The 12395-nt window shown below is 34.8% G+C and overlaps 3 protein-coding genes across 4 annotated transcripts; 2 read left to right on the top strand and 1 right to left on the bottom strand.

Moving 5' to 3' along the window:
* Window positions 1-79: 79 nt before the first annotated feature.
* Window positions 80-1745, bottom strand: Tex (THO complex 3 homolog tex). The gene is made up of 2 exons (XM_072889994.1): window positions 1546-1745; window positions 80-1148 (listed from the first exon to the last, which is right to left on the bottom strand). Exons 1-2 carry the CDS (start codon window positions 1729-1731, stop codon window positions 366-368), a joined length of 969 nt encoding a protein of 322 aa, XP_072746095.1. The 5' UTR covers window positions 1732-1745; the 3' UTR covers window positions 80-365.
* A 1020-nt stretch (window positions 1746-2765) lies between these two features.
* On the top strand, window positions 2766-4576 carry Rpn3 (regulatory particle non-ATPase 3). The gene has a single exon (XM_072891355.1). The coding sequence runs from the start codon at window positions 2959-2961 to the stop codon at window positions 4465-4467; it is 1509 nt and encodes a 502-aa protein (XP_072747456.1). The 5' UTR covers window positions 2766-2958; the 3' UTR covers window positions 4468-4576.
* A 634-nt stretch (window positions 4577-5210) lies between these two features.
* LOC140665347 (RAB11-binding protein RELCH homolog) lies at window positions 5211-12262 on the top strand. 2 transcript variants are annotated; one of them, XM_072891345.1, is made up of 16 exons: window positions 5215-5434; window positions 5615-5812; window positions 6068-6226; window positions 6312-6664; window positions 6766-6888; window positions 7088-7332; window positions 7555-7865; window positions 8084-8370; window positions 8508-8835; window positions 9275-9428; window positions 9661-9784; window positions 9954-10224; window positions 10527-10662; window positions 10925-11124; window positions 11339-11600; window positions 11944-12262. In XM_072891345.1, the coding sequence occupies exons 1-16, from the start codon at window positions 5383-5385 to the stop codon at window positions 12089-12091; spliced, it is 3351 nt and encodes a 1116-aa protein (XP_072747446.1). In that variant the 5' UTR covers window positions 5215-5382; the 3' UTR covers window positions 12092-12262. The 2 variants fall into 2 exon arrangements, with proteins under 2 accessions (XP_072747447.1, XP_072747446.1); XM_072891346.1 differs by lacking the exons at window positions 11339-11600; window positions 11944-12262 and having other exon boundaries at window positions 5211-5434; window positions 10527-10686; window positions 10925-11049.
* Window positions 12263-12395: the final 133 nt, after the last annotated feature.

The raw sequence follows: 12395 nt of genomic DNA, 5'->3' as shown, positions 1-12395 counted from the left end.
ATACTTGCATTTGTAAAAATTTTTTACATTTTTTTTGTATACAATCTTAATGATACTTTTATCGTATTTCGTTTATACAAATATTGTGGAATCGATATACTCTTTACATAAATATATCATATTTGCATTACTAAAAAAAAGTTTTTCACATTTATCTTTCTTGTATAAAATTTATTCCCCCCTTCTCTCCCCCTCCAAAAAAAAAGATTGTGTTGCACGACTTTGTTAATTACGGTATAGCAAGTGTAAAATATCTGAATTTAAATCAATATTTATATATCGCTCTTAATTTATCTCTTAACTTAACATATTTCTAAAATAATCTGACAAATGTACAATGCAAGTCTAGTACAAAGAATGATCGCTCAATCGTTCGCGAAGCCAAACACCTTTAAGCTTCCGGCATCGCGTTTCCGGTCGTAAGTGTCTTTATCGTCACACGCATAAGCTAGCAGATACTGTTTCGGGTGCCACGCGACAGTGAATGTGGCTGCCTCCACCGGGACGTCGGCGATCTTCTCGCCGGTCTCTACTTCACCAATGTCTATAACTAAATCCTCAGATGCTGCCGCCAATAGCTGTCCGTCAAATGAAAAGGAGATAGTACGTACTGGCCACTCCAGTCGCGAAAATGTCCTCAAGCAACACAATTCGTCAGCGTCCCACAGGGAAACCAGCGCATCAGCGGATCCGGTGGCAAAATACCGGCCAGTTGGATCAAACTCGATGCAGATACACGTACCGGGATGCGCCTTGATCACGTGTAACAACTCCAACTCGGGATAGCTAAGTATATGCACGCAACCTTGGCCGTTTGTCAGGTAGAATGTATCCGAGTCCTTGTTCCACGATATCTCGTTCACCTCAAAGTTGAACTGTTCCTCCGCACGTATTTTCATTACCCGGGCATCGATGAAAGTAACGAGATCCTCCTTATTTCCAACCGCGATAGTATTACCGTCCGGTGACCATGATATGTTGATATTTTCCCCCCTGGTACTGATGTTTGCTGTACATTTCTGCGTCCTTGTATCCCAGATACGAACTGTTTTATCTCCACTTGCTGTGGATAATAATTCTGGATAGAAAGCATGCCAGCACAATTGATCCACGCTACCACCGTGTCCCCTAAAAGTTGTTTCCTGTTTCTATAAACAAGATTTATATTAAAGGCTTTTGTAGTCAATCTTGGATTTAAAAACTGTGTTCAATGTAAACTTGAAAAGATAGAAAATAAGGGTTCATTAATTCTCTTCAATTATTTAATTTTATATATATATATATATATATATATATATATATATATATATATATATATATATTTAAAGTTTTGATTATAAAAACAGTTCTTATATCACCTGGTATTTTTATATCTCATTGTATGGCTACCTTAGATATCTATTTTTACACATACAATTTTCTGTCATAATTATTAATTTTACAAATAAATGAGCAAATATAGATAATGAAAACGTCAAATCTTACAGAAAATTCCAGCTTTAAAAATAAACGTTTAAGAAAAGAGTCTACAACATGTTTACTAACCAAACGATCAGGACACAAAGAAAATATGCAGACAGACTTGTCGAAGGAGCCTGAGGCCAGGTATTTGCCGTCGCAGCTCCATCCTACGCTGTGCACCTTTGCCGAGTGACTCTGCTGTTCTCGAATTTTATTATGCGATTTAAAATATTTTATCAACTCCTCCACTCGCGAGCTGGTAGCCGCCATCGTTGTTTACATCATTTAATTGAATCATAGACATATCAAGTACATATAGATAGAGATTCTATGTTCAGGTTGGTTGTCAAATAAGAGCGCCATCAATGACCAAGAACTAAAAATTAGATACAGTTTGTGCTTGTGATTTAAAGGAGGCTGGTATTTATAGTCCGATCTTATATTTAAGATCATCTTAAACTTAGTTCAACCAATAAAATAATGCTATGCGGTTACTTTATTGGTTGAAGGGGATCCTAATACGATCTTAAATATAAGATCAAACTATGAATACCGACCAATAAGTATAAATTACAAATAAAATTAAAGATTCCAGTTTATTGTTTTGTAAAAGGGTGTAAATAGCACGTTATAAAAGTCATAAAAAAGATATGAGACGATAAGTTTTTTCAGATATGTAATATAAAATTTAATATACATAAATATACATTACTTTAAAGTTTAATATATAGCTTTTACAATTAATTACTATAATAGTTATAGGCGTTTTAATCATATTACAAAAGTTAATAATTAATATAAACATTAATAATAGTGAATTTATATAATTATTATTTACATTATGTTTTGTGTATGTACATATATATATATATATATATATATATATATATATATATATATATATATAGCTTTGAATTAAAGAATTTGAAAAAGAATAAAAAGAATTGATAAAATAATAGCATAATAATAAATAATATAAAAGAATTTGAAAAAAATGTAGCTGATAATGATTTATATTTCGCGCGTAAAATGCGAGTGGCCAATTGGGAACACTTCGTTTGATTTTGCTATAGGATATGCAGCCTGTTCTGTCCTTATTCAACTTTGAGTAAATAACAAAGAGAGAACGATGCCCTTCGCACTAATAGCGTCTCCTCGAACGCGGTTTCTATCATTCTGTTTTATGAGAGAAAAATACTTGATTGTCTAGTGACTTTATGGGGGATAATTATAAATCAGACATCGAGTCGCGAGTCTATAATCTATATCGTCAATGGCTTGTCTTGCGTTTTCTCTAAAAGTGAACGAACCAATAAGCTTACGGACAACCTAACCTCTCGAGCTTTGCGTGAACTTGCACAAATACGAGCGTTGGAGCGATGAGAATCTGAAAAGACGAGGTTATAATCACAGTCAAGAGAGGATCTCGGCCCTTTGATTAACGGGTATCGTCAACATCGTCGCTGAGGAACAACAGGACAAGCGAGAGGAACAGCAATGGGTGTGCCAACCGGCCGAAATGTCGAGGCGATGGACGTGGACCCCGCAAACGCGCCGGACGCTCAGAGCGGCGACGGTGACGGCGCGGGCGAGCGCAAGGACACCGACGTGCAGACTCTCTACGACATCCGCGAGCATACCCGGCAGATCGAGAAGGCCGTGCAGAACAAGGAGCCGCGCTTCGTGCTGCGCGCCCTGCGCGCTTTACCCAACACCCGTCGTCGTCTTAACCCGGTCGTGCTACGTGGCCTTGTCACGGGCTTCTACACCAGGTCTGCCGCCGAGCGCGACGCCCTGCTCGCCTGGGTGGAAGAGCCGATGGACGTCGAAGACAATCAGACAGTCGTCCAAAAGTTCCGCAGCTCCTCGTCGTCGCTACTACCCGAGATCGACGCTTACGTTCACCTGCTGGTGCTGATTCGACTCATTGACACCAGGAAGTACAACGAGGCGGTGCAGTGCTCCGAGTTATTGGTCCAGAAGATCGCCGCGCAGAATCGCAGAACCATAGATCTCATCGCAGCCAAGTGCTACTTCTATCACTCTCGCGCGTACGAGCTGACAAACCAGCTGGATAAGATCCGCGGTTTTCTACATCTTCGTCTGCGCACCGCGACTCTGCGTAATGACTTCGAGGGCCAGGCGGTTCTCATCAATTGTCTGCTACGTAACTATCTGCATTACAATCTCTACGATCAAGCGGACAAGCTGGTGCTGAAGTCGACCTTCCCTGAATCGGCTAGTAACAACGAATGGGCCCGATTTCTCTACTATCTGGGTAGGATAAAGGCCGCCAGGCTGGAGTACTCGGCCGCGCACAAGTATCTCGTGCAAGCGATGCGTAAAGCACCGCAGACTACAGCGGTTGGATTCAGGCAAACTGTTCAGAAATTGGCGGTCGCCGTGGAGCTTCTTCTGGGCGACATTCCGGAGAGACAGATATTCCGACAGGCCGCTCTACGGAGAGCCCTAGCTCCGTATTTTCAGTTGACGCAGGCCGTACGTCTGGGCAATCTACAGCGGTTTGGTGAAGTATTGGAGAACTTTGGGCCGCAATTCCGCGCGGATCACACATTTACGCTGATCTTACGGTTGCGACACAACGTCATCAAAACCGCGATCCGCTCCATCGGGCTCTCCTACTCGCGTATCTCGCCGGCCGACATAGCCCGCAAATTGGGGCTGGATTCTAGCGTAGACGCGGAGTTTATCGTCGCCAAAGCGATTCGCGACGGGGTCATCGAGGCTACTCTGGACCCAGAAAACGGTTATATGCGTAGTAAAGAGACTACGGATATTTACTGCACTAAGGAACCGCTGCTGGCCTTCCATCAGAGAATCACTTTCTGTCTGGACCTGCACAATCAGAGTGTCAAGGCGATGCGTTATCCACCCAAGTCGTACGGGAAGGACTTGGAGTCCGCTGAGGAACGTAGAGAAAGAGAACAACAGGACTTGGAGCTGGCCAAAGAGATGGCTGAGGAGGACGATGACGGTTTCCCTTGAATCCACGTGCGGAGAATACAGAAGAAATTAGGTGAAAATCAGCAGCATTTTTGGGACACGGCTCAAGAGATACAAGATTATTAATGTGTGTTTTTCTAACATAAATGAATTTATAGATAACATCTAGACCAAATAATGAGGACTAAAACATTGCTGTAATGTTTATACAATACTTGCATTCACAACCTCGTATTCATGAATGTTAGTGCTGATATATAACTTAAGAATAAAATGTAAGTTGTATGTATATGATAAGTCTAGGTATATATGAAATGAAAGATAAACAATATTGCAATTGAATTAATAAAATAATCTCTTGATATTGTTATTTATGTTATTGCTTGTATATCAAGTGTCAGACATTTTAATTGATTGTAATAAACTTTTTAACATTGAGTAATGGAAAAATATAAGACAAATATATGTATATTAATTTTTAACATATTTATTTAATCATTGTAATGTATCTTCTTATGTAATTAACATAATTTGCATCAATGTGTAATAACAAAAATTTTATATATATGTAAGAAAGGCTCACAATTTTGCAACTAAAATAAATTTTTAGAATAAAATCTCAATTTTAATTGACGGATTTGAGTGAAGAATTTTACCTAATTTTAATATCTACGTGCGTATGCTTCTTGAATATACATACGATTAGGACAATCTGGTGCAATTTTAATCTAGGAATATTTCTAGGGAGACGAGGAACACATTTTTACCGTCGACTTTTCCATCTATAATACACGCAATTTCGTGATGTCAGATGAGTTGTCATTGGATTTCCTATAAATAATCGTTTTTTATTACATATGTATTGTGCGTTTAGTGTGTCGGAGGATACGCAAGACAATTTAACATTGTCTTACGTGGAAATGACATTTCTTAGAGATACATGAGCGCGTTAACACTATGGCGAGTTCTATTGGAGAAATAAAAGAACCATTGTCCATGAACAACAAAGGTTATATTTCTGGTTTTACTCATCTTTATAGCAATATGTATTTAGGAATTATTCAACTATTATAAATATAATTAGTGTTAATAACTCCATTGCAAACTTATTTATAATTAAAAAGTAATTTGCAACTTCCACACCATATGTTTCCTCGAACAAGATTTTTTATATACCAACTGTTTCCAGGATATACGACTTCAAGGATGTCGGTATCCTACGAAGAGATGGCCACGAAGCTTCTCAACGAGAAGCTTCTTTTAACGGCTTTAGAATTGCACGCTGAATTATGCGAAGCTGGCAAAGAACTGCCCATTCTTAGAGAGTTTTTTTCAAATCCAAACAATTTTGAGAATTCCATCAAACCAGAACCATATACACCCATGCGTATGTATTTTATTATGCTTGTAAGAGGCACAGATTTTGATGAAGAATTTTTTTTTAAGACGAAACGAATATATCTATTTAGCTTGTATAAATATGTATATAAGAAAGGAACAAGTGATGAATTGAACTAATTTAAAAAATTTTTGTGAAGAAAAATAATTTTAATCTGCATATCTTATTAATCGATATAAATTATTTTATCTCAATAACTGTTGTTTGATGATGAATAACTATAAATAAAACATTACACATTAGCCAGATCTTCTAGTCAGGCAACTTTGGACTCTCTGGACATGACACGATATTCAGAGGATGGAGCTGGTGTTGATGAAAGAGTTGCTATTCTGGAATTTGAACTGCGCAAGGCCAGAGAAAATATTTCTGCACTGCGTGCTAATCTAACTGTAGTAACAGGTGGGTTTTTCTTATATAACATTTTTCCATATTGATTTGAATAATGTGTTTTTAATTAATAATACATTGCGATTAAAAATTTCAGAGTTGGAAGGTACACTGAAGACACCTGACAAAAGTTCTGAAAAGAATCTCACTATTGAACTGCCCATAAAACCACATGAGCAGCGAGCACTGAACTTTCTCATCAATGAATACTTGCTGGCAAGATCTTATAAGCTTACTTCGATTACTTTTAGTGACGAGTGCGAGGATCAAGATTTTGAAGATTGGCAAGATGTGGGATTAGATATACCAAAACCCACGGAATTATTGCAAATATATCGAGAGCACATGAGAGCCAATGGATATGATAAATCCCCGTCTGTCAGTGTTGCTGCACAAACGGACTTTATTGTTGAAAAAGTGGAGGAGCAAAAAGATGAATCTCAAGAAATGGTTTGTTGCTTTGGATAATTGCAAAGCTTCTATAAAGTTTCAGAAGCTAAAATGTCATGAATGTTTACATTTTTAAATTCTAAGAAATATATTCCTTATAGGTAGGACAAATTGAACAGATTGAAAGGTTACAGCAACAAATTACAGTTTTGGAACAAGAAAAAATTGCTCTTCAAGAAATTATTGCATCAAATAAGGAGAATGTTATAGAAAATCCAGTCAAAGTGAGTTTCAATTAATGTAATAAATTTTTTTTTCTATATAAAATAATTTTGTAATTAAAAATTTAAAGAATTATGAATCTATGTTCTATATTTTAATGTTTTATGTTCTATGTTCTATAAATCTATAGTCTAAAATTAAATTTAATACTTTTATTGAATTATACATATATGTTGCATAAAAAAATTATTTGATTTACAGTCAGGTAGTTGTGGAACTATCCGTACCATCAATTCCAGCTCAACAACTCCTGATAAATTTGAATTGCTTGAATCATTACCAAGGGACATGTCAATCACCACTCAGGAACCAGAAGAAGATGATAGCGCTTCTGCAGTAGTTAGCCTAGACGAAACAGATCCAGGCGACAAAGAATGGACCAGGTTGCAGTTACCTAGAGTAAATATTACAGAAAAATCCTCTATCTTACCAACTGCAACCTCCAGGTTAGTTATTTCATTATATATGTAGTTTTAATATTGTAGGATTTTAAATGTAAGATTTTTATTATTGAGTTAATAATCAATTAGATAAACAAGTTAATTAAATAAACAAAATAGCTAGAAAAAAAATTAAATTTTACAAAGTAATTAATTCATGATATGTGAAAATTTTATTACTTAAATATTTCTAACAATAAATATCTAATTTAATTTTATACATTGCAGAGATTTGCCGATAAAGTTCAAATTAGAAATAGCGACGTATTGTTTGGCGAATGTTTCGGGATCAATAATATCTTCGATGGAAGAGTCATTAAAGCGCGGAGTCACGCGAGATACATTAGTTGATATTCTGACGTATATTCTGCCACGTGTAGTACCTAATATCATCCTTAACAAGCGTGAAGAGATCATTCCTTTGATTCTTAGTGCGATCCACCTGCATTCCAATTCTAGCGAGAGAGAGAAGTTGTTACAACTATTGTTTAATTTGAAGAAGAGGCCACAGGAGGATGAACGGCAAATGATACTGGCTGGTTAGAGCAAAATGTTCAATTAATATACAATTTAATGAGATTATCAAATTTAAAAATTACACTTATAATTTTTGAAGGAAAAGAATTGTGCTTATGTGTAATATATATGTAATTATAAATATATTTCAATAATATTTATATGATTGAGAAATTCAAAATTTTGATTAACTTTGATAATTAACTATCATTGAGCTTCTCTCCATTTTTTGTCATATTAGGATTAGTCGTGTTGACGAAACTTACGGAAGAACCATTGGAAGGCGAAGAAATTCTAACGATCTGTTGGGAACAGAGTCAACATAAATATCCTGAGAGAAGATTATTAGCTGTTGAATGTTGCTCTGTGTTGGCATCCTATACATCGGCTTCCATCAGAAACTCGCTGATGCTGTCAATGCTGCAACAAATGTTACTGGAAGATAAGGATCCTGTTGTTCGAATAAGTGTTGTGAAAACTCTCGCACTACTTATAGCTTTAATGGATGATCCTGACAAATATTTCCAGGTGGATATATTATTTTATTTTAATATATTTTTTATATTATTTTTTCTTTTTTGTATATATTGTACGTATACATATAATATGTATATACGTACATGCATATAGATCTATCGCTACATATAAATTGATGTACATTACAGTGCGAGGAACTGGCATTAACGGCATTTCACGACACCTCGTCGATAGTAGTTGAAACAGCATCGTCAGTATTGTTACCTGTTCTGGCACAATGGGCGTTATCTTTGAAGAGGCTGCATGTAAATCTGTTGCCACGCATAATCTCGAAAGTCAAGAATCAGTTGAAACCGACACATTCCCAGACTTCGCCGAATAAGGACTACATCGACGAGGAAAAGTTGGTGCCGTCGATCGGTATCCTACAATGTATTTTGCCATATACAGTTTTGTGCGTCGCTGACACTAACACAGTGCGAGCCTGCATCGAAGATGGAACATCGCCGGACTTGTGTGAGTTGTTAGAGGAAACTATAAGTATAAGAATCTATAATGATGATAAATATATTAAAATGTATATTGAAATTATATAATATAAGAAGAAAGTAAATATAAATAATTTAACGATCTTGAAATATAAAAATCTGTCAAATTTAAAAATTTTTAAGAGAAAGAGAGAGAGAGAGAGAGAGAAAGAGAGTTTAAAAATTCAAGAATTTGAAGATAGTACAAATAAAAATGAAAGATTTAGAAATTTCAAAGAATTTAAATTGATTTAAGTAAAATATATTGAAATGAAGAGTTCAAAACTCCCAGGATTTTAAAATCTAAAGAGAACAAAAAATTCCAGAAATCTTAGTGTCGACAAATTCATATTAGAGATTTTGTATAAAACTCATAAACTTGCACAAAAACAAAAGCACAAAAGTTTTCTAGAAACTTTGTGGTGCAGCCGAGGAATTTCTGCTCTTGTGTCAATCCAATATCACGGATCCAAGGATATTCTATGAGGGACCCACAGATGTCGGTGTTCTTCTCAATACCTTTTTCTCTAAATCCTGGGAAGATGCATCCTGGCCAGAGTTGGAATGGTTTACGAAAAAACTGTATGTATACTACTATAATAATAATGAAGTAATAATATATTACTACTATGAAAAAATTCTCACATAAAAATGTAGAGTTTTGATAACATATTAATTAATTATTTTTTTGAAGTCAACATTATTAAAAATAAATTTTACAATAAATGATTTATTTTGAATGCAAATTTTTGAACAAGTTTGATTAGTCACATCTTAAAATATTAATATCAGATTATTTTACTCCTTTTTGCAGTGTATTTGATGTTTTGGAAATGGTAAAATCTGTGGATGCAGCACATGAAAATGTTTTGAAAGCACTTCTTATGTATATTCATTCATTGTGTGTAGGCTTTGGAAAATATATCACACAATCGAGGGTAAATATAAGATTCAATGTCTAGACAAAAAATATCATTGAAAGATCTTAGATTCTAAAATTTCAATTTTTTAAAAATATTTTCTTATAGAAACTCTTAATTTTCTAAATTTTTGATTAATATATATGGTGACAGAATAAATTATAAATAAAAAAAATTTTTTTTTTAGATACAGACAGCGTTTTTCCCAGAAGTAGCAGAACTCGAAAAGCAACTGACAACACTATCGACAGATAAGAAGGATATGAGTCTCACGTTGATCCCTAGTTACTTAGTGATTCTGAGCACTCTCGAACCCACAGAGTTCGCAAATTACTTTAAACAGTTTCTTGTAGTTCTATCTATGAGCAGCACAAGCATATCATGGCTGCAAATTGCCGCGAGCATTCTATATACTCGGGAACAAATACAAGAATACGTGCTTGCTAGTTTATGGGACGGTTCGTGTCAGATATCTCTGTTCATATTACTAACTTATTATCTTGAAGGAGAAATAATACTCAAATAATATAAAAAAGAAAAATATTATAATTATAAGAAATTAAAAAAGTACTTTTTTTGATTATCAAGCTACAATTATAATTATATTATTAAAATATATTTTTTTTACATTTTTAAAATTGAGTTAAAGATAGACATATACACAAATGCATATGGATTTCTTAAAATTAATATGTATATTTTATTATAATCTGCAGGATATATTTCTGAATTGTTGTCCAAACTCATTTCTTCTTCGCAGGTGTAGTACATCAGCGGTCAACTGTAAGATGCGCAACGGCAACACTATTCGGTTCCGCTATCGCACACGTCTCGGATCGGCTGGCAAACGCCAAGATCGTGCCAGCCATCGTAACGCTCGCCAGCGATCCTGAAGTGTGAGAGACTCTTCTCTTATGCATGCATGTATCTCAAGTTCTTGAGTGTTTAGCATTAAATAGTTTTAAAACCTTAATCTCACTCTGATATTTTGATATCATATATTGATATTAACTATAAGCTATTGTGTGTCTATTTATTTAACAATGTTCAAATGTAAGCGTGCTCTTATAAAATAATTAATTTCCTCTCTTTTTATATAATATTTATTATATATTTTTTATACTTTCTATATTCTATGAATAAAACAAATATTTTCAGTGGCGTACGATGCGCTGCAATCTCTTCGTTGGGTCGTATAATAACGGAATGCAAGGTGAGAGAAGCACGCGATAAAGCTCGATTAACATTGGAAACGATCGCAAAAGATTCTCAAGAGCTCTCACAAACTCTGGCGACTTCATTAGTGTCCACGTTCGCGTTCATCGCCCCCACTTGTCCGCAAAATTATATAGAGGACAGTAAGTTATTATTCTGTAATATCTATCTCTCTTTCTATTTGTATAATTCGAATAACAAATATTTCTTTTTGAATATACAGTATACGGCGGAACTCTTGCAATCCTAAATTTGATAAAAGATTATCATTCATTAATATTCTTCTTACATCTTTCTATCTGCATTATTTTTATTTATCAGTATTATTGTGTATTATATGTGTATTGTTAATTGCAGTAATAGCGACGCAATTATCGACGATTGCTTCATTCGCGCTTCAACACAGCCGCAAGACAGAACTAGTAAATGCACTAGTGGAAGCGTACTCAGTGCTGGTTTATTGTCCCTTAAGTAGTCAATGCGTTTCCGGAATAGTACTGCCCGGACTGAGGCATCTCGATACGCTCGTGAATCAATGTTTGCCTCAGCAAAAAGATGCAGTACGCTCGTTGCTCAGGGAAGCAGAATCTAAACAGGACTTGTCAAAACCAATAGACAGGTATTGTACAGAAAAATAATAAATAATTATTAACATATAGCAAATATTTTAAGCATGCTTGTAATAAATTAAATCATAATCATAAGAAATATATCGTTAACGATGTAGAGTAAAATATATAAAAACAAAAAAGAGAAATTACATTTTATTGTTAATTATAATCTATAGTTGTAACAAATGAGCCAATAAGATTTAGAATTTATAAATTCTTGAATTTTCTCTTTGTGAATTCTACTGTGTACTTTCCAGAAACCTTACATGTTTATTCTATAGATATTTTCTTTATGTCAAGTAAAGAAAAATATTTCTTTACAAATCTTTACAAATATTATTTTTACCTTAGAACACTCTCGACAAGTTCCGGACTTTCTCTATCTATGGCAACAATGAACGTGGGTCAGGGTGTCGAGGATATGCGACAAAGGATGAGCAAGATCTTTCAACAAAAAACCGTATCGCCTAGTATGCCGAATATTTTCCGTAAAAAATAAATTTCTCATAGCACATACAATTGTAAGAAAATCGAGTATTAAATTTATCGGCGAGTGTTTTGCCAAACGTTTACGTAACTCGCAACTCACAAGAGAAATCGCAAGGTTGTTGTTAGAGGTAAATGTATAATATTGTTTTAATAAATGTTAACTTATTTTTTTATCACACTAGCCGTAAGTAAAACTTGTAAATTATTTTGTTTAAATATCAACGATATAGACAAGAGAGATTCTAAAAGCGTGAAGGGAGAGTATATGAATTTTTTCACGTTTTGTATAAAATTCAAAAATCCAATCTGTACAC

This window comes from Anoplolepis gracilipes, chromosome 4 (assembly GCF_047496725.1).
Source record: "Anoplolepis gracilipes chromosome 4, ASM4749672v1, whole genome shotgun sequence".
In the NCBI taxonomy this organism is placed as follows: domain Eukaryota; kingdom Metazoa; phylum Arthropoda; class Insecta; order Hymenoptera; family Formicidae; genus Anoplolepis; species Anoplolepis gracilipes.
Note: the sequence above shows the minus strand (reverse complement) of the source record. Positions and strands in the feature narration are given on the sequence as shown.

Excerpts from the sequence above, each read along its gene's own strand:
- Tex (XM_072889994.1), bottom strand. The coding sequence starts at position 1,731 with ATGGCGGCTACCAGCTCGCGAGTGGAGGAGTTGATAAAATATTTTAAA. Across the intron at positions 1,149-1,545 it reads CTTTGTGTCCTGATCGTTTG|AAACAGGAAACAACTTTTAG; the intron begins GTTAGTAAACAT and ends TCTTGTTTATAG.
- Rpn3 (XM_072891355.1), top strand. The coding sequence starts at position 2,959 with ATGGGTGTGCCAACCGGCCGAAATGTCGAGGCGATGGACGTGGACCCC.
- LOC140665347 (XM_072891345.1), top strand. The coding sequence starts at position 5,383 with ATGGCGAGTTCTATTGGAGAAATAAAAGAACCATTGTCCATGAACAAC. Across the intron at positions 8,836-9,274 it reads TGGAACATCGCCGGACTTGT|CCGAGGAATTTCTGCTCTTG; the intron begins GTGAGTTGTTAG and ends TTTGTGGTGCAG. Across the intron at positions 9,785-9,953 it reads AATATATCACACAATCGAGG|ATACAGACAGCGTTTTTCCC; the intron begins GTAAATATAAGA and ends TTTTTTTTTTAG.